The sequence below is a fragment of the Manis javanica genome, chromosome 2, assembly GCF_040802235.1.
Source record: "Manis javanica isolate MJ-LG chromosome 2, MJ_LKY, whole genome shotgun sequence".
In the NCBI taxonomy this organism is placed as follows: domain Eukaryota; kingdom Metazoa; phylum Chordata; class Mammalia; order Pholidota; family Manidae; genus Manis; species Manis javanica.
In genome coordinates, this window is record NC_133157.1 from 115,114,250 (window position 1) to 115,140,008 (window position 25,759).

General features: G+C 40.0%; 1 protein-coding gene across 6 annotated transcripts in view; it reads left to right on the top strand.

Moving 5' to 3' along the window:
- The first annotated feature begins 1,714 nt into the window (after positions 1-1,714).
- The window catches only part of CACNB2 (calcium voltage-gated channel auxiliary subunit beta 2), a 401,898-nt gene continuing 377,853 nt past the window's right edge, over positions 1,715-25,759 (top strand). For 3 of the 6 annotated variants that reach the window (XM_037000664.2, XM_037000678.2, XM_037000702.2), the window contains exons 1-2: positions 1,715-2,321; positions 10,335-10,427. In XM_037000664.2, coding sequence (XP_036856559.1) covers positions 2,202-2,321; positions 10,335-10,427 — 213 coding nt within the window. In that variant the 5' untranslated portion in view covers positions 1,715-2,201. Of the gene's footprint in view, positions 2,322-2,371; positions 2,682-10,334; positions 10,428-25,759 lie in introns of those variants that run through there. The other 3 variants (XM_037000708.2, XM_037000700.2, XM_037000670.2) reach the window with 3 other exon arrangements.

Sequence of the window (25,759 nt, forward strand, 5' to 3'; positions counted from 1 at the left end):
CAACCTCTTTCCTTGTGTATTTATTCTGACTTTGTTCCCTTTTTTAGGTAGGGGTGCCATTGTGTTACTTTTTATGTGAAACATTTTACAAGCCACATTAGAGTCCTATGGGTACATTGTATTGAGTTACTGTTCAATACCTGTTAATTAAATTAGTACAGGTTATAAAGAAAGCATTAACATAATGCTTTCATGGGAGTCATGATTAGGGAAATGTCTTTGTATGTTAAAACTTGCCAAGTTGCATTCTGTTTTAAGACACGTGAACACAGATCATTTATTTATTTATTTATGTGACAAATGTTTTCAGGCTCCAACTAAGGGCCAGACTCTATGCTTCATGCTGGAGATACTAAAATGATTAAGACACAATTGGCTGCCCTCAGGGAACTGTCTAGTGGCAAAGAGAAACATAAGACAAAAAGTTCAGTATCATTAATTATATGAAATGAATATATTTTATCACATTTGAGAATTTAAACTTTATGTGTCCTTTGGCTCTAAGTATAAGCATTGTTACAATGATTTCCAAGGTTATTTTTGCTATTATGTAGTCTCAAAAAAAATCTGATGGAAGATAAAATTCTGCTTCTCAAATGGCTGTAATTGGAAGTGAATGCACAGCTAATTAAGTATACTGTAAGAAATCACATGATGTCATAGAAAAATACTAAGTTTTAGCAAACCTGTTTCAAAAAAAATCATTTTAGACTCCTTCCTTCTTTTCCCTTTCTTTTTCCTCCCTCCTTCCCTTCCTTCCACAGGTGTGTATTAATTGATTTATAAGTGCTTTTAATTCATTAATTTTCTAAGAGGCCTGGTCTTTTTGTCTGTGCTTGTCCAGTGGCACACAGTAGGAGCTTGATTCATACTTCACTGAATGAATATTGAAAGAACTCAGGGCAGTTTTCCAGATTCTGAGTGTGTCTTGGTGAATAAGCATGGCTTCTACCCACATAGAATTTATAGTCTAATTTAGAACTAGATTTAATGTTATCTCTGAAATTTAAACACATTTCAACATAAAAAACGACCATTTTTTACCATACCAGGACTTCTTTGTTAAGCCTGACTCAGACCAGTGTATGATGGCCATAGGTTCAAACTCTGCCAGAAGAACAAGTACCGTGTCCCATAATAACTTAATATCCTATGGCAAAATAGAAAAGACATTTGAAGCCGATTGTAGTAAATTTCTGCATGTATATTTCAGTTCACAAAACTGTGTAAGTTCTATTGTAACAAATGCCTGGATAACTTGTTCTACGGAGTTCCACTGTAGTAAGAAGTTCTTGAAACAAGAGGCTCCTTCCAATAGAAAAATGTGTCTTATTAGGAATATCTGAATGGAATGCTTTAAGTGGACATTCTTGCTATGGCCACTACCCTCTTATCAAAAGTTTAGGATGGTAAAGAAGTGCTTATTTTGTCCCAAACGTGATACTAAGACTTCGCAACTCCACAGAAAAAGCCCAATTCAGTGAGCAAAGTAGTGCTCTTTGGCAAAGATGAAGACAAACAGGAGTCATGAAGACAAAACTTGGCGCTAGGGGTTGGCAGTGGTCGATCTGGGCCCGGGAGGCGATGCCAGGGGTAGGTTCAGGGAGTAAGGGGGACCGCAATCTTCCGGTCAGCGGAACCCCTTCTTTCTGCCATCAGCAAATGCGGGGACAGCTGACGGCGCGTCCCTTGTAGATGCTTGTCCTCTGGGGCCGGGAGGCCTGGGCAGATTGAGGCGTGCCCTGCAGGGGCCGAGCCGCCCAGTCTCGGGAACAGGCGGCGCGTCCCCGCCCGCAGCTCAGGTTCCCGCGAGGCGGTCGGCTTCAGAGAGTCGAGCTCGGCAGCTCGGCAGCGGCTGCGGGCGCAAGGCCTCGCTCTCGCGCCTTTGAAAACTTTCCAGCGCGCGTGCCCCGGCGCCGCGCGGCGGCCCTGCCGGACCCCCGCGGGGAACTTCTCGGCGGCCCGGGGCCTGTCACTCCCGCTCGCCGACGCGCCTCCCCCGGGTTCGCGCTCCCGGACCGCCCTCCCTCTCGGCGAGGACCGTCCCCGCCGCCGCTCGCTTTCAACATGGCCCGGCCGCGTCCCGCGCGCTGAGCGGGCGAGCGCGGCGCGCAGCCCCTGCGGCCCCCGGAGCGGGGGCGGGGAGCGGAGGAGGGGACCGCCGGAGCGCCCGCTGCCTGCCCCGGGCCGACTTCTCGCCAATGGTCCAAAGCGACATGTCCAAGTCGCCTCCCACAGCGGCGGCGGCGGTGGCGCAGGAGATCCCGATGGAGCTGCTGGAGAACACGGCTCCCGCGGGGGCGCTCGGAGCGGCCGCACAGGTAGCGAGCGCGCGGCGCCTCCTTTCTTTGTGAGCCGCCGGGCGCAGACCTCCCCTCTCCCCGTGCCTCCCCTGCCGCCGCTCCGGCCTGGGTCTCCTCCGCCGCCGCTTCCCATCCTCCTCGCTCTGTGCCACCCGCCTCTCCTCTCCTGGCGCGGGGACCCTGCCCCATTTCGCCGTTCCCTGGCTTTTGCGCGGCTTCCATTTTTCTCTGCTACTGAAAAGCAAGTGGCAGGGCCGGGGGAACCTCCCGGGCTTCCGAGGCTGCCCGGGCCGGGCGGGCAAGCCCCCCGCGCCCCCTCCCGGGAGAGGCACATGGAGAGCCATGAACCAGACGAGCGGACTGGACCTGCTCAGGATCGTGAGTTCGACAGGGCGGGAGGGCTCCGCTGCCGGCGGCTGCGGCTCCGACGCGCACCCCTCCGGGCGGGAGCGAGGGCGCGCGGCCGGGGCGCCCTGCCGCTGGGTCCCGGAGCAGCTGACCCCCTGGGCCCCGGGCGGAGCGCCGCCTGACAGCTGCTCTCCACTCGCGGCACGTGCCGAGGCTGGCCTGACCCCTCGTTCCTTTCTCTAAAGAAGCCAGCGAGTTGGGGACGCGAAAGTTTTGATTTTTTCCATTTCCCCTAAAATGTTAGTCATTTCAGGGAGCTCTAGGACCACCTTCCTCTCTGGTTTTTAGAAAATTTGCGGTTTGCTACTCGTTGTGACATAGGAAGTGTCAGTTGTAGGCAACGGCAACGATAAGGTAGCTTTTACGTAAGGCTTTGGCAGGTAAATGTACATTACAGGCACCTCCGGGTCTCAGCAGTAAGCAATGTCTCAACTTTTATCTTAGCAGGGAAATGACTTTAAGAATCCTAGCTACGGGCAGCTTGGCGAGGGAAGTAAGGACGTCAGGGTTACACCTCAAGCACCGTTTTGCTTAGCGGTATTAGCTTGTTGATTTCAAACCTACATTAACTGGGCTGTAAATTGTGGCAAGAATTACATATTTTTTCATATTTATATAACACTTGTAAATATGCAGTTTACATATTTTATGTTTGTATATGCTAGAGAGAGCATGTCAGAGTATTATTTCCTAAAGTAAGGAAGGTTACACAAGTGTTGCTACTGTTTTGATGTGTCGTGGAAATGGACTGCTGTAGATATTTGTGTTCCTAATGGTGGTACCAGTGGCATAATGGTGGAGCTTCGGTGCACTTGCTTTTACCACCAGGGAATAAGCATGCTAACTTAAAACATAATTTGGCTTGAGGTAAAGAAAGGCTGTAGAAACCAAGAACCTATATTTTAGTTGGCCTGGGGCTGTTTCGGATATACAACCAGAGAGGGGACATGTATCTAACTACCAGCATCTAGCCTCTGCCAGAGGACCTGAATTCCTACCAACACATGTCACATTTGTTCTAGACTCCTGATTTTATCAAGACACCAGGTTAGATGAGAATGAGAAATGTACTCTTGACACTTAACAATATTCCAGGATGAAGGTCTTGAGCATTGACAGAGCAAAGGGACTTTTAGACCCTCTTTTTTTCTTTGACCTCCCTTCTGGGATTTTTTTTTTTAGTTTGTATTGTCATGATAAAAACAGAATTCTTGAATTTCTGGAGATGAAAGTTAGGGCTGACAGAAAGCATGACTGTTCAGATAAGACATGCCAATGTACTTAGAGATTTGTATAGTTAAATGTAAGTCAACAAATATTTATTGTGCAGCTGCAATGTGGAAATAAATCCGATGTGAGAGAACACCATTTCTGCCTTCAAAAAACTTATATCCAATAGCTGCTAGTATGACAACAATGGTATGGCATGGAACTGAAGAAATATTGAATCTTAAACGGTTTCCAAAGGGTAAAGATCACAAATATTCTGTGTGGAGTAATCTGTAAGGACTTCATAGAAGTGCTGGTGTTTGAAGGGCTCTTTGAAGGGTGCAGATTTCAACAGAGATTTTCACGGAGATGTTCAGGAGCTACACAGAAAGTAAAGTCTTGGAGGTCAGAAGTCTAATGGTGTACACTGATAATCTCTAGTTTGAAAAGAATGTGGAAAGGTGCAGATTGGGTCACAGGTAAGTATAAGACTGATGAGGCAGTTTGAGGCCACATCCTGGAGGCTTGGAATCCTGCTGTGTACTGTACAATAGAGAAGTGTGGAAGTGGTTCCGTATAGCAGCACATTAGGAAGAGTCACTTCAGAATGTTCTGGAAGGTAACTTAGGGTCTCAGAAGTCCAGAGATGGAGCTGCCAGAAGGGAGATGGATGAAACAGTTTGGACAAGAGGTAGTAAGGCCTAAACTAAAGAGAGAAAAAAGGTATAATGGATATGACAGGTTTCAGACTCAAATCCTCAGGAATGGGCAAGTGATTGCATAGACACATGGGAGAGAAGAGAAAGGGAGAAATGAGTGCTACATGCACGTAAGAGAGAAATATTCAACTGCATCAACATCCATCTCCTTACTTTCTCTGCCTTCCAAAATGAAAGCATTTTCCCATGGATTGTGTTCATATTGCATCTATTATTTGAGGGAAACATTGCCTTGTTTATTTTATATCTAATAAATCATGACATCATAGGACTGTGAAGTTTAGCAAAGTTTCTCTGGGCAGGCCAGGCCAGCAGTAAAACTGCCTGAGAAAGGGGGCTGTCTCAGAAGCATCCCTCTTTTTTGGTGACACTAATAGTAATTCTACTCAGAAAGGGAATTTTCATTTGTGCACAGTAGCTCTAATCAGTGACTGATTTTAAGAATCCTTTCTGTTTTACCTCTGGATTATATTACAAGTTCTGTACAAACAAAGAAAAAAATGTAGATTCACAGACTTCCTATTTTCCTTTTGTATGTCAGTCCTGCCTGGGGATGAGGCACCCTTATACATTCCAACCCCTTCGCTTCAGCACACTCTTATAAACAAAATGGACATATTTCTTCCATGAGAAGCCTGGGGGGTCTCTAACTGCAAATTCTTTGAAGTTCTGATTTAAGCAAATTGCATCACTTTTTGGGTAACGTGTTGAACAGCTTCAGTGCCAACTTGGACAGTCTACCTCCAAAGTCAATACACTCATTTAGTAGTCTCCCTCCAAAGCTCCAGATCTCTACTGTTCACTGTAGTAGCCACAGCCTCACGTGGCTTCTGAGCATTTGAAATGTGACTAGTCTGAGCTGAGATGTGCTGTAAATGTAAAATGCACACCAGATTTCAGAGACTTAATATGAAATAAAGAATAGACAACATTTCAGTAACAAATTTTATGATTACCTGTTGCAATGATAATATTCTGGATATATTGGGTCAAATACATTATTACAGTTAATCTCACCTATTGTCATTTACCTTTTTCATGTGGCTGCTAGAAAATTTCAGTTACATATGTGGCTTGTATTATTTTTCTGTTAGACAGCATGAGTCTAAAGCATGGTACTTGTAATTCTCTGAGGATTTGAATGGGTAGTACACGGCGGCCAGGTGGGTGGGAAGCAGGTGAAAGGGACTGTGATGGGATGGTGGCAGAGGAGGAAATGGATGAGGAAACAGAGCAGTATCTCAGCACAGTAGGGCTCCAAGAGATTGTAACTGGCACCTCCACCCACACCTGAAAATGAACATACAGGAACCAGAGGGCCTGTTTGTTTTGCTCCTAGCAACAGAACCCAGCTGGTTCCACCTCAGCTGAGCTTGCCAGATGCTTTTCAAGCATGTTGTAGTAATACAGCCTGGATGGCAATATCCTGAATGGCTGTAGCAAGGAGCTTTATCTGAAGAGAGCAGCAGCCATTCTCCTGTGGCTCTTGAACCATGTCAGTACCATTTTCCAGAAATATTTTTAGATCTGGTATATCATTTAGTTTTTTGTAGTCTCCAGACATAATGGCCATGGGTCCTGTGTTGCATGTTTTGCTAAAACCTTCACTGCTAACTGCTCTGGTGTTGCATGAGAGAAATTTAAAAACATGCCAATCACAATTTCCCAGTGTGTTTTAAAATGCCAAATAGAGTATCTGACTATTTGAGTGATTTGAAGTTTACTTGGCCTTGTCGTTTTTGTCTCGTTTTTTTTTTTTTTGTCTTTCCTTTTATGTAAAGACTTAGTTTACCTGTTACTCTACCTATTTAAGCCCATTGGATTAATTAATTCCATACGGTTTGTAGCCTTGGTCCTTTCCAGAAAAGCTGAGCAAATTGTGTTAACTCTGTAGAGGGTGGTGGTACTCTTCAGTTTCATGACCAGGGTATATGTCTACATCATACAAACAGTTCATGGCATGAACTTACTTTTACAATTACAGGCAGTCAAGATTAATTATGACACCATTTCACATAACTAGGTCTGTCTTGGAGTTCACTGGCAACTTCTGTAATTAACTATTACTGTTTACTTCAATCATACAGAAATTGGGTTTCACTTACCTGTTCAATGTGAATATTTATTTGCAAATGAAACTACAGTCCAATTTTAAAAGTTGTGTAGTATCAAAGATGACATTCACATGAAGCTGATATCAGCATTTGATGAATGTTGTGTATCTTTTATTTATGTATTTATAGAAATTTCTTAAATCCTATTTCTAATTTCTGAAATTTTAGCATGGTTTATGTTTTAGGAGAAGTAATTTAAATACACAGTTTTCTTTTTTTCCTTTTTGCCATGGTGACATAATGTGTTATTTTTAAGCTGCATAAAACTAGGAGGCAATGAGTGGAAATTAGTGACTTTTCAGACTGTTCTTAAGATTTTCAGGCTGTGTTCAAGAAGGACTTAGGGGTCTGCGTGTGTCAGGGAGAGTATTATGGGTTACACTTTGCACTCTGGCCACACCTGCTTTCTTCTCTCACTTTTACTTTCTGCAACCTGGGGCGCTCTGATTGTATTGGGTGTTCACATACTTAATGTTGCTAAAAAATATTTAGAAAAACCATTGGTCATAAAAGTGGCTGCCTATGAAGTAGCACCTTAGCTAAGAAAACTATACTTCTTTTCCAAACTTAGTTACCTAAATATTTGAAAACTTAATCTTCCTTGTCTTTTTCCATTTGGGGGAGGTTTGACCTTTCTTTCTTTTTTTTTTTCTCCCAATTCCTTCAGATAAAACATGTTAGTCATCATTTTCAAGGATCTAGAGTAACTCTAAAAAACAAGTAACTCCACCAAGATGGACTTAATTTTAAATAAGCATTGCATTAAAGGAAACCCCACTTTGTAATGGTAATATGTTTTTATTAATTTCTTTAATAGTACATTAAAATGAACTATTAGCTTCCAAAAGATGCTCTAATTTTTTTCTTGGTCTTGGATACTGTTATAAGAAATAACTAGTCATTGCATTTAACTCTACAGCTAAAAATTTTAAAAGGAGACTATAGAAGAGAAATTACTGCTAAAATTAATAGCAGAATTGAAGGTGAAATTAAACATTTATTTATCTGACTTTTAATAAATATGCTGTATAAAGAATAGGGATTTGCTATTGCACTATTAAGGCATGAACAAGTTAATACTTTGAATAAATTATCCCTTATAAATTTAAGTCATTGAATGACAAAGTATTTTCTCAGAACTATCCCCAGTTGGTGTGGGATTCAGTATGCCATAGTTTTTTCAGTGTACTGACTGTATGTTAGTACAGTTGAAAACTAATAATCCAACACGTATAACTTGCAAAGGTAGCCTAGTACATCTGCATAATGTTTAGGTGTTGTAGTCCTGGGGGCCTGGAAAAATTAATACACAACTAAAATTAGACACTTTTCAATTGTGTCTGATTTCTTGCAGAGAACTGCAGCCTCCACTGGGACATAAGGTCTTAAACCTCATGTGGTTTGCTCAGTGCCTGGTGTGCATGTGTGTGTAGTCGGGAAAAAGTCTCCACACCACAGCAGCTCAATAGTAAAACATATTTATCATTCAAAACCCACAGCAAATGCTGGTGATACAATTCCAAAGATGCTCTTTCAACTCATTTTAAAAGGGTACTGGAAAGATACATGAGCATGGGGTGAGATTATATTTTGTCTTTGATCTCAAAGATAACTTACGCATCTCCTGAAGATAGTGTATTTAACATAGATTTGCTCCCCTCCTCGAAACAAGTTGGGTCTTAAAAATGCTTTCAAGGTGATAAGTCTTTTTCCCCATGGAATAGTGTGAATTTTTTTTTCTTTTAATTTTAAGGAAAATTTCAAATTTCAGCATTCTTCAGCCTTGGAAGGCCTTCTGTCCAAACCTTTACATAATAATTGGAAAAGGAAGAATGTTGTTGAAAGAATGTTATTTTTTGACAATTACTGAACAATGTTTACACAAATAAGAAGAGTAAGCTGTTCAGAGGAGAACCTCATATGATACATTATGAAAGCCCAGCCGACATTGTCTTTCCTCTCCACGAAGCTGAGTGTTAATTAAATGCCATGGAAACACATTTGTATTATATAAATCCCTTAGATACTTGGAAGAGAACAAACATATTTAAGAAAATGTTTTGCTTTAAGATTATACCACACCCCCACTGATTATAAATGCGTCTAAATTACTGATGACACAATGAGTTTCACCTTGCCTAAGTGCTGTGTATATCTTATGATTTATCAGATACTTCCATTTTAATGAAGACCATGCAAATATATAACATATAACAATGTATCATTTTTAAAACCTGAGCATGGCAATTTAAAATAAGTAAATTTCTAAATTCTGATAATCTGATGAAGTCTCTGTGAGCCTGATAATTCTAAACACATTATACAATTTAGCCCACTTTTTTCCCCACCCTCCCAACTCTAATATGGGTGTTACTATTTAAAATATTATTTTGAGCCCTTGCCATATGCTCAGTCTTATACTAAATGCTGTAAATACAATATTTTGTTTAATATTTAAAACAACCCTATTAGATAAGTATTAATGTCCCCATTTTAAGGATTTGAAGACTGATACTTAGACAATTTAGGAAATTTGCTCAAGGCCTGCAATACCAGGATTCCAACCTGTGTACACTAAAGTGTAGAGCTCTGTGTCAAGCTGCTTTTCAATTCCATCTTAATGTTCAATAGTTGCAGTAACTCTATCTGGGTCTGAAATTAAACACAGATTGATGCATAGCTTACTCTGCTCTGAATGTGAACTGTAAATACAATAGAAAAAGTGAGTTCACTTGTACATATGTGTTTGGCCCAAACCTATTATTAAGACAAACATTCTGATTTCAAATGCCTGTTGTATTATTATAATACATTTTTCTTGCCTTCTCGGCATAATCACTAAGTTGTTAAAAAATAAAATTTTCATATCACATGCAAACCTAACAATAGGCCAGAAAATTTTACTCTGTATCTTAATTTCATATAACTCACTCCCACTTACTTAGCTATTTCACCACCTCTGAAAGCAATTGCTGGATCCACACAATAATATGAAGAATTGGCACCATGCTTTATCCGTTTTCCATCTAGACCTGCATATATATAGGTACGGAGGTAATCAGAATTCCTCTTGCAAAATGTTCTCCTGCTACCATATGCAATTCTTGCAAGTACCTCTCTAACATATGAGGACCAGTTGGATTACAGATTAAAACATGAAAATAAGCAAAAATGTATACTCAGCACCACTGGAAACAGCACATCGTTATGCACGAGTCCATTGCATTCATCTATCTGAGAGGTTTGACAAGTGACCTCCCAATCTCTCCTGGACTTAAATGGTTGCTTTTAAATGCTTTCATTTTAGTGGCTTCTGGTTCTTGATGACAGATATGCTAACCTAGCATAAATTATTTTAATTCACCTGTTTCTAAACACTTTGTCTGAAAACCTCTCTTCCCTGCAAACACACTGTTTTAAAATAGGCATTTGTCATTCCACTACTAAGCATTTTCTAGTGATGCTCATGCGGTGGCAATTTATTGCTGGTTTGGGGTTTGAACATTGTCTAGACCTAGGCCTAGATTCCTGTGAAAGGGTTTAATAATAATCTCATGTGTCTTTCCCCCCTTTTTTTGTAGTCATATGGAAAAGGAGCTAGAAGGAAACACAGACTGAAAGGGTCGGATGGGAGTACCTCTTCAGACACTACCTCCAATAGTTTCATCCGTCAGGTACGAGTGCTCTTAAATTCAAGGTCTCAAGCATACTAAAATGAATTAGTTTCCTTCTTTAAAGTCTTATCATCCTGAAAACTTGTCTATTATTATTATATTTGCTGTTAGTTGAAAAGTGCGCAGTTTAATGTCATAATTAAAATATTTAAATTTTAAGTGAGGCTGTGTATTAATTACACTCTTTCTTGGCAAATTGGGGGAAAGACAAATGTAAAATTCACCACAGAGGATTTCTGCACAACAGAATGAGTGAACACCGGCAGAAATTATTGCAGGTGGCGGGTTTGGGGGAAGAGTGAGCAATGAGAATCTGTGTTTGCAGCCATGAAGCTGAGATACTGGGGCTCCTCCGGCCTGAGGTGCCTTCTTTCCTTTTGGGGTTTGGACTGTAACAGAGAAAATCGTTCTTAGTCTGGAATGGTTGATGCTGCTAAGGTTAGTAAAGTGTGTCTTATCTTTGAGGCATCATTTAAAGTGCCTTTCGAGATGTGGCCTTCACTTCAGCTAACATGTGTAATTCTGACCAGCAGTTTGGGACTGCCCGCCTCCCCTCCCATGTTAGGACTCCTACTGTATAAACACTCATATATGGTGCCAGAAGGACTTTCATTACCAGACGGCAGCCAGATCTGTCAGAATAGGTTGCTCCTCAAAACTGAAGTGTCCTCAGCTTAGGAGGGCTCGCCTTTCTCTAGCCCTTCTTGGTGGGTAGGAGACTGCTGGAGAGGAGCTGTGCTCATCAGTCACCCCTGGGCAGGGACAGCTCACTCCCCCACACAGTGATGGTCAGTCTGAAAAGCTGCCCATTTCCTTTGCATGCCACTTCCCCTATTGCTTCTTTTTTTTTTGCAAATTTTTAAAATTATTAAAATGGACTTAAAAGTAACAAATTGTCTATCACTCACTTCTTAGGTTGAGAAGTGTTCTTTCAAGGTGTTTTGTTTTACATTTTTTTAAAGGGAACCAAGCTTGGTAGGTTTTTTTGTTGACTGTAGCTATTTTTCAAGCTACTGCTGCTTCTTTTTTCTCTGGCTTGTAAGTGTCCATGTTTGAAGTATCAGTAGGAATGTTTATTCCTGGTATCTGTGGTTCTGCCAGGGACATTCGGATTTTCTGATACTGAAGATTAGATGAGTCTGACATAATTTTCACTTTAACTTTATCAAATATATGGAATACTGTGTCTTCTATTTTAAGTGAAGGTATCTCATCATCATAAATAAGCTGTGGCTTTGGTTTGTGCTTTTCTTCAAAAAAGACTGCTCCCCCATTGCATCTTGTGTACATCCTGCCATGCGTCTGCCTCACAGTCGGTTAGCAGCTGAAATTCGCTCACCTGCTGTTCAGTGGGAATTGTGTTCTTGGCTGTTGCTGCCTCTTTATGCTTTCCTGGCATAGATGAAGGAGGATCCCTCTTCAGCCACCAGTTGCCCCCTCACTGCATTGAAAACACCAAAAGTATGTCTGAGCCCCTTCTAGGCAACTGGACCACTTTTGGTCTGGGCCAGTTGGGAAGTGTTTTGGTTGCAGGAGTTTAGAAAAAGAAAGTTGGTTAAGAAAGAGCAGAATTTTTTTGCTAAGAAACACTTAGAAAGAAAAAAGGGGTGAAGCCAAGTGGTGGCCCACCCCAGAGCTGTGTGTTAGCAGTATAAGAGGGGCTGAAGGTGTGGCAGTGGTCTGATGTCACAGGCTGAGTTCAGGCTTCAGGGTCCTGGTGTGAGAGAGGTGCCCTGAGAACCAGGCACTTGGCTTAGGTGAGCCAGATAAAGGGGAAGGTATGCAAGGCTGATTGCATGTCAGCCTTCTGTGTTTATCCTGTCTCTGGGACAAGGAGACTGAACCGCGGGGAGCTAGAATCCCCAACTCTGAGTCACCACCTCAGGGTTGAACATTGTAGGACCCAAAGCAGAAAAAAAAAATTAGCTTCTTAGGATGCATAATAGCTGCAGCAAAGCCACACAAAATAACAGGCCGTTTGTTGAAATTACAGGGAAAGAAAAACCAATGTGTTTTACGTGAGCAAGATATTGTGACTCGAAATTGACAGTACAGAGCCCATCGTTGCTCATTTTACTATAAAAATGCCATTTCAAGGCAGCTGCCCACCCCATTTTCTACCTGTGCCTCTGGCTGTGAATTCCTCTTTTATGGAGTTTTGAGAACTTAGTTCCTAGGGATCATCACAGTGTGTATAAATTAGCCGGATCTTGTTTTTCTTCCTTAAGTTCCTTTTGACTGTGTGTTCTTGGTGATATATGTGAGATGCTGTGCTGGCAACACAGTTGTAAGTGACAGAAGAGAGCTGTTAGACTCTGTAATGTAAATTTAGATGAATACTGCCAACACATATGTAAGCATGTTAAGAAGACAGAAAAATTTCTGGCTGAAAGGCCCTTGCAACCAAGGCCCATCTCCTTGCCTCTTGGTAGAACGAGGGGCTTGCTGCGGCCTGGATTTGGGGGTCTCGGTTACACAGGCACCAAGAATCTTCAAGTGCCAGCTTGCTTCTGTCACTGAAGGAACACTCGAGAATGCTGAATGAAAAGCTGTAATTTCCGTTTGGTGATTTAATCTCTATCCTGCATACATATTTTGCTACCACTGGAGAATAAAAAAACACTACTGTGACAAAGCTGGATATTTAATAGAAATGGTTTCATTGGAGTTATTTGCAGAACCGCATGGTAGATAGTAACAATAAACATATGTTAGATTATTAAACAATTTGAAGGAACATATTTTAGATGCTTTCTTTTTATCATAAGTAGGTGTCTTGTTAAACAAGTGACTTTGTCAGTATGTCACTTATTTGTGCTAGGGCATATAGGTAGATGATTGGTATTGAAAAGCAGTCACTGTAGGTGGGATCTATTTAAAAATGTCTTAAAATTAGATAATCTTCCTACCCTTGAATTAAAAATCATTTCCAAATGCTGTTAAAAATCTTAGAGTTTTACTTTCAGAAATGGTGTATTATTCGGAAAGACTTTTAGAGCTATTTGAGAAACACTAGGTACTTTTTGATGGTCTTCATAATGCTGAGATTGAATAGTTTTAGAGATTGAAAATGTAGAAAAGTACAGTTGGTGGAGTGTTAATTTTTGCTTTCCTTCCACAAAAGTCACAGGGACACATACTTTTTGGAAGCCTGAGTCCTGTTTTGTTTTGTTTTTTTTAATTAGAAAGGAACTCCAGTCTGAATCACCTGCAGGATCACGCTGGTCTGTTTTGAGGTTTGACAGGCTTGTGGTACAAGGCTCCAGGTCTGATGTAGGCCCATGAATTATCCTTATTGCGAATTGTCAGGCACATATATATAGCACCTGGTTTTATATTAAAGGCCGTTTTAGGAAGGTTTTTCAGTTTATTAGGGCCTTTGCTTTATAAATAGGCATTTTAATTTTAATTTATTGAGGAGCACAAAGTGTTAAGCAAGTGTAATTAGGCACCCTAATCAGAATTTATGAAGATTATTGCTCAAATTTTTTGTGTATTAAACGGTACTTAATACATAAATTATGGTTATCTTGGATTTATTGTTAAGATAATTAAGATATCAAGGATATCAGGATTCTGGTATAAACTCTTTGTACTCTTTGGCTCTGTATTATGAACAGACATCAATAGGAGAACTTCATTTATCACCATCATAAACTGAGAAAAGCTACCATTCTTAAAAACCTTTGCTTTTACTGTTTTGTGCAAATTTATAGTCTATTAAGATAATTATGTTCTCATATTATTTAGCTCTTTCCTCCTAACTTCATCAAAAAAAAAAAAAGAAGGAAAAGAGAAAAATATGCCTGAGGTCTGTTGGGAGGGAAAGAAAAGGGAAAGGGGCAGAAGGCCTCATAGTTTATTTTAGCACCAGAACCTAAGCAGGTATGTTAACTTCCAGACAGGAAATAGGTGGATAGGAGTAACAAGGCTGCCTGGCATTAAAGGACAGAATATTTGTGCTGTTCTTTTTGAGGGATTGTGCAAGAACTGCTAACTGTATAAATTCTTTGATATTGCCAAGGTCAGGCAAAACTGTGTACATCTGCAAGTAAGTGCTGGTCATCAAAGCTACAGCAGCTTGGATGGCCGGGCCGGGGAAATGGAGAGGCAGCCTTAGAAACTGCTTAGGCAGCCCAGTTCGTTGTCTCTCCCCTTCCCTCTATCTGTGTTTTTCCTTTTTAATGTCCTCACTTTTGTAAAGATGTGTTCTCCCTGGCTGCACTGACGTTCCTGGCAGTATTCCTAAGATGAACACCAAATGCTAAGGGGAGGACTGCCAGTTTGCTTTATTGTGATGATTCCAGAGCATGGCAACTTTCATTCAGAGTACACCATCATCCGAGCTCTTGTAAGCTCTGCCGTGTGGCTGGCACTTGCAAACTTTTTCCACCGATAATTTTTATGGGTCACTCTGTTGTACCAACCAGGGTCCTTTGTGCATAAAGTTGAGCCTTAGGAATCAATAACTCCTTTGGAAATTTCATGTGCCATTTTCTTTGTGGTTCACGGGGAAGAACTGCCACGGAGCGGAGATTTTGCTCACCAACATATGTTGTGGTTGTAACTAAATAATCCTGCAGCTTCTAAGGGTTTCCAGAATACAAATCAGGATGACAAAACGGAATGAACCAAATATTCAGCAGAAGGTCGCATGACACTTTCAAGACATGGTATTCTGAGCACATTCTATCGTCCTCCAGTGCCATGTTCTTGGTGCTGCTTTTCTGGACCTTGTATCAGTTCAGATTGGCTTTAAATACAAATGATTAGTCACAGAGACACACAGTCTATTTTTTAGTTTTGTTTTGCAAAGACAGATTAAACTGTGATAATGATTACAGACTCCAGGCCTGCATAGACTGATATATTTAAGGTTGGATAAATCTTTCAGCCCTTAAATACTGGCTTGCTGCCTTGTTATGCTGTATTCGTCACAAACACAACTATAAATAATAATGAGGTAGATTTATTGCTACCGTGATTTCCTGTAAATGTCTAACTTATTAGGCATTCACTTAGATTTTGCGAATGGCAGAATCTGTTCTGAGACCCCATAAGAGCTCTTCTAAATGTATCAGTATAAAAATAGTGAATATTTCAATAAAGAAATCCCTTATTCTTTCTAACGCATAAACTTTTATACTACTTGGAATGTTTTATTTTTTTCTTTTAAGAGATATACATACTTTTGAAAGTATTAAAACAAAATTTAGGTTTTGTACTTCAACATAATTAGCTTTAAAATGTCTTTTTTAATACAATTTTTGTGGGGGAACAAAGGCATGATTGTATATGAAATCCCCCTCATTTTCAGATTGTTTTCATGTGTTTGGAACACCTTCCCTATAAACTAGGTTTGATTAAGATGTTTATTAAAATAATTTTGTGAACTGAAGCATTTTTTTTTATCCTTACATATCTTTTTTTCCCATGGATACAAATACATCATTTTAAAACCCAGAATTATTTGTGCAGGTGTTTTTAGTTTCTTTGACTCTCAGATATGTTTCAAATTATACTTTGCACTTATGCCCTATTTTCCCTCATTATTATTCATCTTCTGCTTGACCCATTCTTGCAAAGTCTTAGGAGTCATAGACTGAATTAGCCCCAGTAGATTAGTTGAAAATTTTTAAGTGACCTAATATGGAGTAATTATTATGACTAAGAAAATGGTGTGTCATTACACACTGAATTCACAAAAAAAAGCACATGTTTCCATTGAACCCTAAACTTTTAGGAGCTGCCAAAGATCAGTTACTTGGCTTAAGGTTAATTATTAATGGGTCTCAGGTCTTCACAAGCATCAGACCCAAGACAGTCATCTGGTGTGACCACGGAAGAGTTCTCTCTTCCCTCTTCTCTCTTTTAGAAATATAAATATTGTCAGCTTCTCTCCCTATTGATTTGTTTCTGGAAATCTTCACGCCTGATGATTATCAGATGCTAAAGAAGTCCTTTTTGAGATTTTGGCTTACAGCTCAAAAATATTTGCTATGGTTCAGTTCACCAAGTAAGTATTCCAGTTTTATCTCATCATTATTCCATATTTGTGACCAAGCGTGTGTGTTTATTTCACAGACCGGAGGTGGAGAAAAGTCACTGAGCCCCACCTCTGCCATAGATTGTATCAGGTTTCCTTTCACCATCTGCTTATTTTAGTGTTTGAGGATAAAGGAGGGAAAAAAACCAGAAAGATGATCGCAGAAGGAGGGGAGGTCCTTTCTAGAGTTTTCCATTGACTTTTAATTGGGAAAATGTAGTTACAGCTCTTGGGGAAGTCTGCCACCATCTGTGTCATTCCTCCAAACCTCTCATCAAGTTTTAGAGAATTAGCTAGGGCTTCACATCCTCCTTCCTGGTTACTTTTGTCCTTGTGCTACATAGAAAAGTTCCAGTTTCCATTCCTTTCACTTTATACCTGCTGACAGGAGAGCCCAGGGGACAACTTGATTGTTTGGACTTCTGACAAGGACACTTTTCCTTAACTCTGCTTTCTCCTCTGCATCCTGTCTGAGTCTGGGCATTGTGACCTCGCCAGTTTTTCTTTCCTGAAAAGTCATGTTTTCTCTGAGCCAGGGGTCTTCTTTTGCATATAGGTGGAACCTTGAACCTTACTTCCATTTAGGTGTCTTCCTTCCCAGGAAAAAGTTGATTTATCTACAGTGCAGTCACTGTATCTGAAAATTAGAAAATGGCCAATTGCTGCTGTTTCTGCTGCTGCTGCTTCTAACAACCCTCCCCCAACAAGCAAAACAAATAAGCTAACTTTTCATTTGAAAGAAAAATGATATACATGGTGTATTCATTTTTTACAGTTGTAACAGAGTACTACAGGGTAGGAGGCTGAAATAACAGAAATTTATTATCTGGAATATCTTGAAGCTAAAAGCCTGAAATCAAGGTGTTGGTAGGTTTCTTCCATTCCTCCTGAGGCTGGGGAAGGAAGGATCTTCTCCAGGCCTCTCCTCTTGGGCTGCAGGTAGCTGTCTCATGTTCACATGGTGGTCTGTCTCTGCTGTGGGTCTGTCTCCAGTTTTCCCCTGCTTATAAGGACGTCAGTCATGTCAGGTCAAGGCCCATCCTGATGACCACATAGTCACTTAATTACCTCCATGAAGACCCTACCTTCAAATAAAGTCACATTTTGAAGTACTGGGGGTTAAGACTACAGCATATGAATTTGGGAGGGGACACAGTTCAATCCATAAGAGACAGTAACATTGTTATAATTAGCTTCAGGTATCAATTGTTTGTTTAATAGCCTAAGTGCTTACCATGAAGATAGGCTTACACTAAAAAGCATTGAGTCAGAAAACCAGAATAACCAGAAAGACAGAAGACCATCTTCGGCTAGAATATTAAGGGAGTAAAAGCTGCATTTCCCCCATATGTGTCAATATGATGCATATAGCTTCATGAATATGAAGACATAAATCTTCATATGCTTCTTATAATCTATATAATAAATTCAACTAATATTTTATGAACTCACTTTAATTTTCTTTATCACATGAATTTTTATTTAGATTATTCAGTTTCTTCAAGGTATAAAAGCTCTTCCTGAGGCCTTGGTAACTTGTACTGAGGACATGTCAGAGATTTATAAAATGTTTAAAAGCCTTGGAGTTTTTATAATTCAATTCATCAGTATGACCCAGAAGCTGATTCTCTAGCCTAATTTGTCTGATGGATAAAGTATCTATGACCTGTTGTATATCTGTAATAGATGGATTCCTTGTACTTCACTTCCTGACAGCTATGAATATACACAGACATTTATGCATATATGGGTATACACACCTAAACACAAACACACACATTTTTGCACAAATGTGTGTATTAATATGTATTCATGAAAAATTTTCCATTTATCCCTTTCCTCTCATATTTAAAAACAGAGTTCTATTTTTAAATGTGATTAGATGCCTAAATCAGTGTCCTTCATATGTATCAAGATTTGAGCTTATTAAAATAATTTTTTTACTTACATATCTCACAGTGAATTAAGTCTGTTGAATTCTCTAACTTCAAGTTTATAGACATTTAACATCAAGAAGAATGAGGAACTGAGATCCTCAGTCTTTCTCTCTGACAGTTATAAGGAGAGCTGTAGCAAGGAGAAAAACCACACAGTGGGTCAGAATGCTCTGTTATATATTAGCTACTTGTGGAAAAAACAAATCAAAGATTGCATGTTGTCCCTTGCTGATTCATTTGGGTGATGCTTACTGGCTCACTAAGGTGAGGATCATACTGAAGAATGTTATTTGTTCTTTCCAGTGTCTTTTCAGTAATGTTCATTTACCAAGTCACCTGTGCTTAGGGAGTCCAGCTGAGAATTCTGTATTCAGGATTCCGTAGCCAGGTGTGTTATTAGTATCAGAGGCCTGGCCTTGTGCATTTGGAAGCAGCTGCCAGTGCATCCTAATGCTTGCTCGGAATTAAGCACTATGACCTGGAAGAAATAACTACAGGCTGCATTCTAAAGAAAAACATCAGGTAGGAAGCAGCCACCAGGAAAGTAGTGAAATTAAGCATGACTTACTGACATAAACAACCACTTGGGAGGGACCTTGGAGGAAGTGTGGGTCACAGCAGAGGAGCCAAAGAAAGTCCTGTGTGAACTGTTCTATTTTGAATAGTAAGGATAGTGAGCATTTATCCCAAGAACAGTCTTATATTAAAATTTTCTATTTGAATTTAAACATTTAAGTTTAAATAAAAGTTTAATTGAAGTTGTTTCTGGGCTGGTAAGCGCCCAGGTGCCTGAAATGAGGGTGTGTGGCTAGAAGGTGGCTGATGAGTTTGGAGGTGTAGGAGGCAGCAGATCACAGAGGGCCTCTGGACCCTGGGGATTGATGAGGAAGCACCTGCGTGAGGACAGGTTGGAAAGCATGCATTGTTGGGTTGGCTAATTGGAAAATCCACCACTGTCAAAAAACATCTTTAAATAAACATGGTAGTAAGAGCTAGCATTTCTTGAATGCTGACACTGTGCCAGTTGTGCTGGTAAGCATTTTAGTTATTAACACAATTCACCCATTTCACAGATGATCAATTGAGGCCCAGATCAGTTAATTAATTTGCCCAAGCTCATGCACTGAAAAGTACAGAGTATTTTTTTCAATCAAATCCATGTATTCTTAGGAATAGTTAGGTGTTTGTTGGGCACTGGGAGACTTTAGACATTGGTGATGTTCAGGATCTGGGAGAAAGTGGCATGTGAGTCTGGATCTTCCAGCCAAAGCTAGTGTCTGTGACTGTGTGTGTGAGGCTGGAGGCCCAGCTTAGGTGGTTGCTCCAGCTCCAGCTCCTACGAGTAACCCAGGGATCACCTGTTGAGTAGTGACTGTACATGAAGAAAAAGAGTTTGTGGATAAAGTGAAGGTTCCTGTGGCCAGGATTCTCACCTGGCCCTGGTTGGCTAGCTAACTACACACATGTGGGCAGTACATTGTTATTGACTCTATACAAAGAGCTCCGCTCAGTGCTGTGGGCAACATGGTGGCATGGCTGCAAGGCTGCAGGAGACCAGAGACTGGAATGGTGGCAGCTCTGAGGACAGAGACTGAGATGGCAGCATGGGCATAGAGGCCCAGAGGCAGAGACTGGATTGCTGCATGCAGACTCGCTCTGAGTGGACGAGATTTTAGTGATTGACCTGCCACTGTGAGAATAAAGTTGGGTATAACCCTTTCACTCCAAGAGTGATCTACTGTCATTTCTTTGGTCACATTAAATCCATAGTGAACTTGCCTGGGGCTGAAACCCATTGGCAAGACAGAGATAGTCACAGGTAGTGAATCAGAGTGATGATTATACAGGTATTAACTGTATCACTCCTTAAATTTTTCTACAGGTTTGAGAAATTTCAAAGTAACTGGTTTGGGGCAGGAGGAGGCAGTGGGATGGGAGCAAGTGGGCAGATGCTCTGGAAAATCAAGGTCAGAGCTCTGTGAGGGAATGGCTCTAGGGCAGGGCTGGAAGAGCTATGCATGAAGGGGAGGAGCCATTTCACTCTCAGAGGTTCACTATATATACCATCTTCTTGCTGCCACTGCTTTGGAAGATGTTTCAGGGCTCAGGGACCTGGTAGAACAGAATGGGAGACAGGTTGATGTTTTTTCCTGGCAACCTTATTACAGAATTTTGCATTAAAAAATACAAGGCTTTTTCAACAAATAAAATAAAACCATGTGCAGGGACTTTTGTCCCCTCCTAGCATGAGCCAGGAGCTCTGTCCTTTTGCTTTATCTTTCTAAATAAAAGCCTCTCACATGCTCTTCTACCTTGAGTGTTTGCGAAGTTCATTCTTAAACTCTGCAGACAAGAACCCTGACATTATTTCTGGGGGCTCGTCCAGGATCACTTCAGAGATGGGAGCATCTCTTCAAGTTTAAAGCCAGACACACCTCTGGCATGCATTCTGAAGAATTGGGGGCAATTTGATCCCCACACCCGGAGAAAGAAGTGTCTTATCTTCTGCACACAAGCCACAAGGAAAGAAAATGGTCAAAGGTCCTGTGGACTACTACAATATAAAACTGGTTTTCTAAATCCTTTTATTGGAAATCTATTCTACTTACTGGGTTCATCATTATCCTAAAAAATTGGGAGGTTTTAAAATTAGACTCCTTGAGTCAGAAATTTATCTTCTGCAATACAGCCTGGCTTAAATCTCAAAAGAAAAGAATGCTTAAAGAGAGGCTTGACTTTGTCATGTTTAGTGAAGGTATTGTAAATAATCTAGGAAGGTTGTTAAGAATGAGTGAACTAAGTAAGTATAGTAACTGAACTTCTTGGCTGTAAGGTTGTTGGGTTAAGAACATCCCACACCCTGCAAACTTCCCAACATCAATGAACTAGAGGTGTTTCTCATTGGCATGATTACCTAGCCTCTGTTTTTATACCATCTCTTGGTTTAGGAGATGCAATTTGGCATATCAGATCCTTAACCAATTTTACTCAAAAGGCCTTAATACTAAAGTAAAACTAGTGCACCAAGCAGCTACACAAAATAGAATGGCACTAGACATCTTAACAGCAGCACAGGGTGGGACCTGTGCTATAATTAAAGGAGTATTGGGTGTACATTCCAAATTCACAAAATGTCTCTGATTCACTCCAGGACCTCCGAAAGCTTGTCCCTGCTATGGCAGGCCCAGAAGTCCCCTGGACTTGTACAATATGGAGCTGGTTTTCTAAATCCTTTTTTTTAAATAATATTAATTTTTTATTAAGTTATTATTGATATACATTCTTATGAAAGTTGCACATGAAAAAACAATGTGGTCACTACATTTACCCATATTATCAAGTCCCCACCCATACCCCAAAGCAGTCACTGTCCATTAGTGTAGTAAGATGCCACAGATTCACTATGTGCCTTCTCTGTGCTACGCTGTTTTCCCCGTGACCCCCTACACCATGTGTACTAAACATAATACCCCCTAATCCCCTTCTCCCTCCCTCCCCACCCATCCTCTCATACCCCTCCCCTTTGGTAAGGACTAGTTCCTTCTTGGAGTCTCCGAGTCCCCTGCAATTATGTTCCTTCAGCTTTGCTTCGTTGTTATATGCCACAAATGAAGGAAATCATTTGGTACTTGTATTTCTCCACCTGCTTATTTCACTGAGCATAATATATCCTCCAGCTCCATCCATGTTGTTGCAAATGGTAGGATTTGTTTCTTTCTTATGGCTGAATAGTATTCCATTGTGTATATGTACCACCTCTTCTTTATCCATTCACCTACTGATGGACACTCAGGTTGCTTCCATATCTTAGCTATTGTAAAAAGTGCTGCAATAAACATAAGGGTGCATATGTCTTTTTGAATATGAGAAGTTGTATTCTTTGGGTAAATTTCTAGGAGTGGAATTCCTGGATCAAATGGTATTTCTATTATTAGTTTTTTGAGGAATCTCCATATTGCTTCCCACAATCATAAAACTAGCTTACATTCCCACCAGCAGTGTAGGAGGGTTCCCCTTTCTCCATATTCTCACCAGCATTTGTTGTTCTTAGTCTTTTTGATGCTGGCCATCCTTACTGATGTTAGGTGATACTTCATTGTGGTTTTAATTTGCATTTCCCTGATGATTAGTGATGTGGAGCATCTTTTCATGTGTCTGTTGGCCATCTGAATTTCTTCTTTGGAGAACTGTCTCTTTATGTCCTCTGCCCACTTGTTAATCAGATTATTTGCTTTTGGGGTGTTGAGGCATGTAATTTCTTTATATATTTTGGATGTTAACCCCTTGTTGGATATGTCATTTACAGATATATGCTCCCATACTATAGGATGCCTTTTTGTTCTGTTGATGGTGTCCTTTGCTGTACAGAAACTTTTTAGTTTGATGTAGTCCCATGAGTTCATTTTTGCTGTTGTTTCCCTTGCTCGAGGAGATGCATTCAGGAAGAAGTTGCTCATGTTTATATTCAGATGTTTCCCTATGTTTTTTTCTAAGAGTTTCATGGTTTCATGACTTACATTCAAGTCTTTAATCCATTTCGAGTTTACTTCAGCATGTGGGGTTAAACAGTAATCAAGTTTCATTCTCTTACATGTAGCTGTCAAGTTTTGCCAACACCAGCTGTTGAAGAGGCTGTCCTTTCCCCATTGTATGTTCATGGCTCCTTTATCGTATATTAATTGACCATATATGGTTGGGTTCATATCAGGGCTCTCTAGTCTGTTCCATTGGTCTATAGGTCTGGTGCCAGTACCAAATTGTCTTGATTACTGTGGCTTTTTAGTAGAGCTTGAAGTTGGGGAGCATAGTCCCCCCAGCTTTATTCTTCCTTCTCAGGATTGCTTTGGCTATTCAGGGTCTTTTGTGGTTCCATAAGAATTTTAGAACTATTTTCTCTAGTTCGTTGAAGAATGCTGTTTGTATTTTGATAGGAATTGCACTGAATCTGTAGATTGCTTTAGGCAGGATGACCATTTTGACAATATTAATTCTTCCTGTCCATGAGCACGGGATGTGTTTTCATTTATTGGCATCTTTAATTTCTCTCATGAGTGTCTTGTAGTTTTCAGGGTATAGGTCTTTCACTTCCTTGGTTAGGTTTATTCCTAGGTATTTTATTCTTTTTGATGCAACTGTGAATGGAATTGTTTTCCTGATTTCTCTCCCTGCTAGTTCATTGTTAGTGTATAGGAATGCCACAGATTTCTGCATATTAATTTTGTATCCTGCAGCTTTTCTGAATTCAGATATTAGATCTAGTAGTTTTGGAGTGGATTCTTTAGGGTTTTTTATGTACAGTATCAGGTCATCTGCAAACAGGGACAGTTTAATTTCTTCCTTATCAATCTGGATGCCTTTTATTTCTTTGTTTTGTCTGATTGTTGTGGTTGGACCTCCAGTACTATGTTGAATAGAAGTTGGGAGAGTGGGCATCCTTGCCTTTTTCCCGATCTTAAAGGAAATGCTTTCAGCTTATTGCTGTTAAGTATAATGTTGTCTGTGGGTTTGTCATATATGGCCTTTATTATATTGAGGTACTTGCCCTCTATACCCATTTTGTTTAGAGTTTTTATCATGAATGGATGTTGAATTTTGTCAAATGCTTTTTGAGCATCTATGGAGATGATCATGTGGTTTTTGTCCTTCTTTCTGTTTATGTGGAGGGTGATGTTGATGGATTTTCAAATGTTGTACCATCCTTGCATCCCTGGAATACATCCTACTTGATCATGATGGATGATCTTTTTGTTGTATTTTTGAATTTGGTTTGCTAATATTTTGTTGATTATTTTTGCACCTATGTTCATGAGGGTCTATAATTTTCTTTTTTTGTGGTGTCTTTGCCAGGTTTTTCTGTGAGACTGATGCTGGCCTCATATAATGAGTTTTGAAGTATTCCCTCTTATTCTACTCTTTGGAAAACTTTCAGGAGGATGGGTATTAGGTCTTCACTAAATGTTTGATAAAATTGAGTGGTGAAGCCGTCTGGTCCAGTAAGTTTGTTCTTACGTAGGTTTTTGATTACCAGTTCAATTTTGTTGCTGGTGATTGATCTGTTCAGATTTTCTGTTTCTTTCTGGGTCAGCCTTGGAAGGTTGTATTTTTCTAGAAAGTTGGACATTTCTTCTAGGTTATGCAATTTGTTAGCATATAATTTCTCATAGTATTCGCTAATAATTTTTTATATTTCCATGGTCTCCATAGGGATTTTTCCTTTCTCATTTCTGATTCTGTTTATGTGAGTAGACTCTCTTTTTTTCTTGATAAGTCTGGCTAGGGGTTTATCTATTTTGTTTATTTTCTCGAAGAACCAGCTGTTGCTTTCATTGATTCTTTCTATTGTTTTATTCTTCTCAACTTTACTTATTTCTGCTCTAATCTTTATTATGTCCCTCCTTCTAGTGACTTTGTGCCTCATTTTTTCTTTTTCTAGTTTCATTAATTGTGAGTTTAGACTGCTCATATGGGATTTTTCTTCTTTCCTGAAGTAGGCCTATATTGCAATATACTTTCCTCTTAGCACGGCCTTCGCTGCGTCCCACTGATTTTGCAGTGTTGAATTATTGTTGTCATTTGTCTCCATATATTGCTTGATCTATGTTTTTATTTGGTCATTGATCCATTGGTGATTTAGGAGCATGTTGTGAAACCTCCATGTGTTTGTGGAATTTTTCATTTTCTTTGCGTAATTTATTTCTAGTTTCATACCTTTGCTGTCTGAGAAACTGGTTGGTACAATTTCAATCTTTTTTAATTTACTGAGGCTCTTTTTGTGGCCTAGTATATGGTCAATTCTTGAAAATGTTCCATGTGCACTTTAGAAGAATGTGTATTCTGCTGCTTTTGGGTGTTGAGTTCTGTAGATGTCTGTTAGGTCCATCTGTTCTAATGTGTTGTTCTGTGCCTCTGTCTCCTTACTTATTTTCTCTCTGGTTGATCTGTCCTTCAGAGTGAGTGGAGTGTTGGAGTCTTCTAGAATGAATGCATTGCATTCTATATCCCTTTTTAATTCTCTTAGTTTTTTTTTTCACATATGTAGGTGCTCCTTTGTTGGATGCATAGATATTTATAACAGTTATATCTTCTTGTTGGAGTGACCCTTTTATCATTATGTAATGTCCTTCTTTGTCTCTTGTGACTTTCTTTGTTTTGAAGTCTGTTTTGTATGACACAATTACTGCAACTCCTGCTTCTTTCTCCCTATTAGTTGCATGAAATATCTTTTTCCATCCCTTCACTTTTGGCCTGTGTATGTCTTTGGGTTTAGAATCAGTCTCTTGTAGGCAGCAATAGATGGTCTTGTTTTTTTATGCATTCAGTGACTCTATATCTTTTGGTTGGTGCATTCA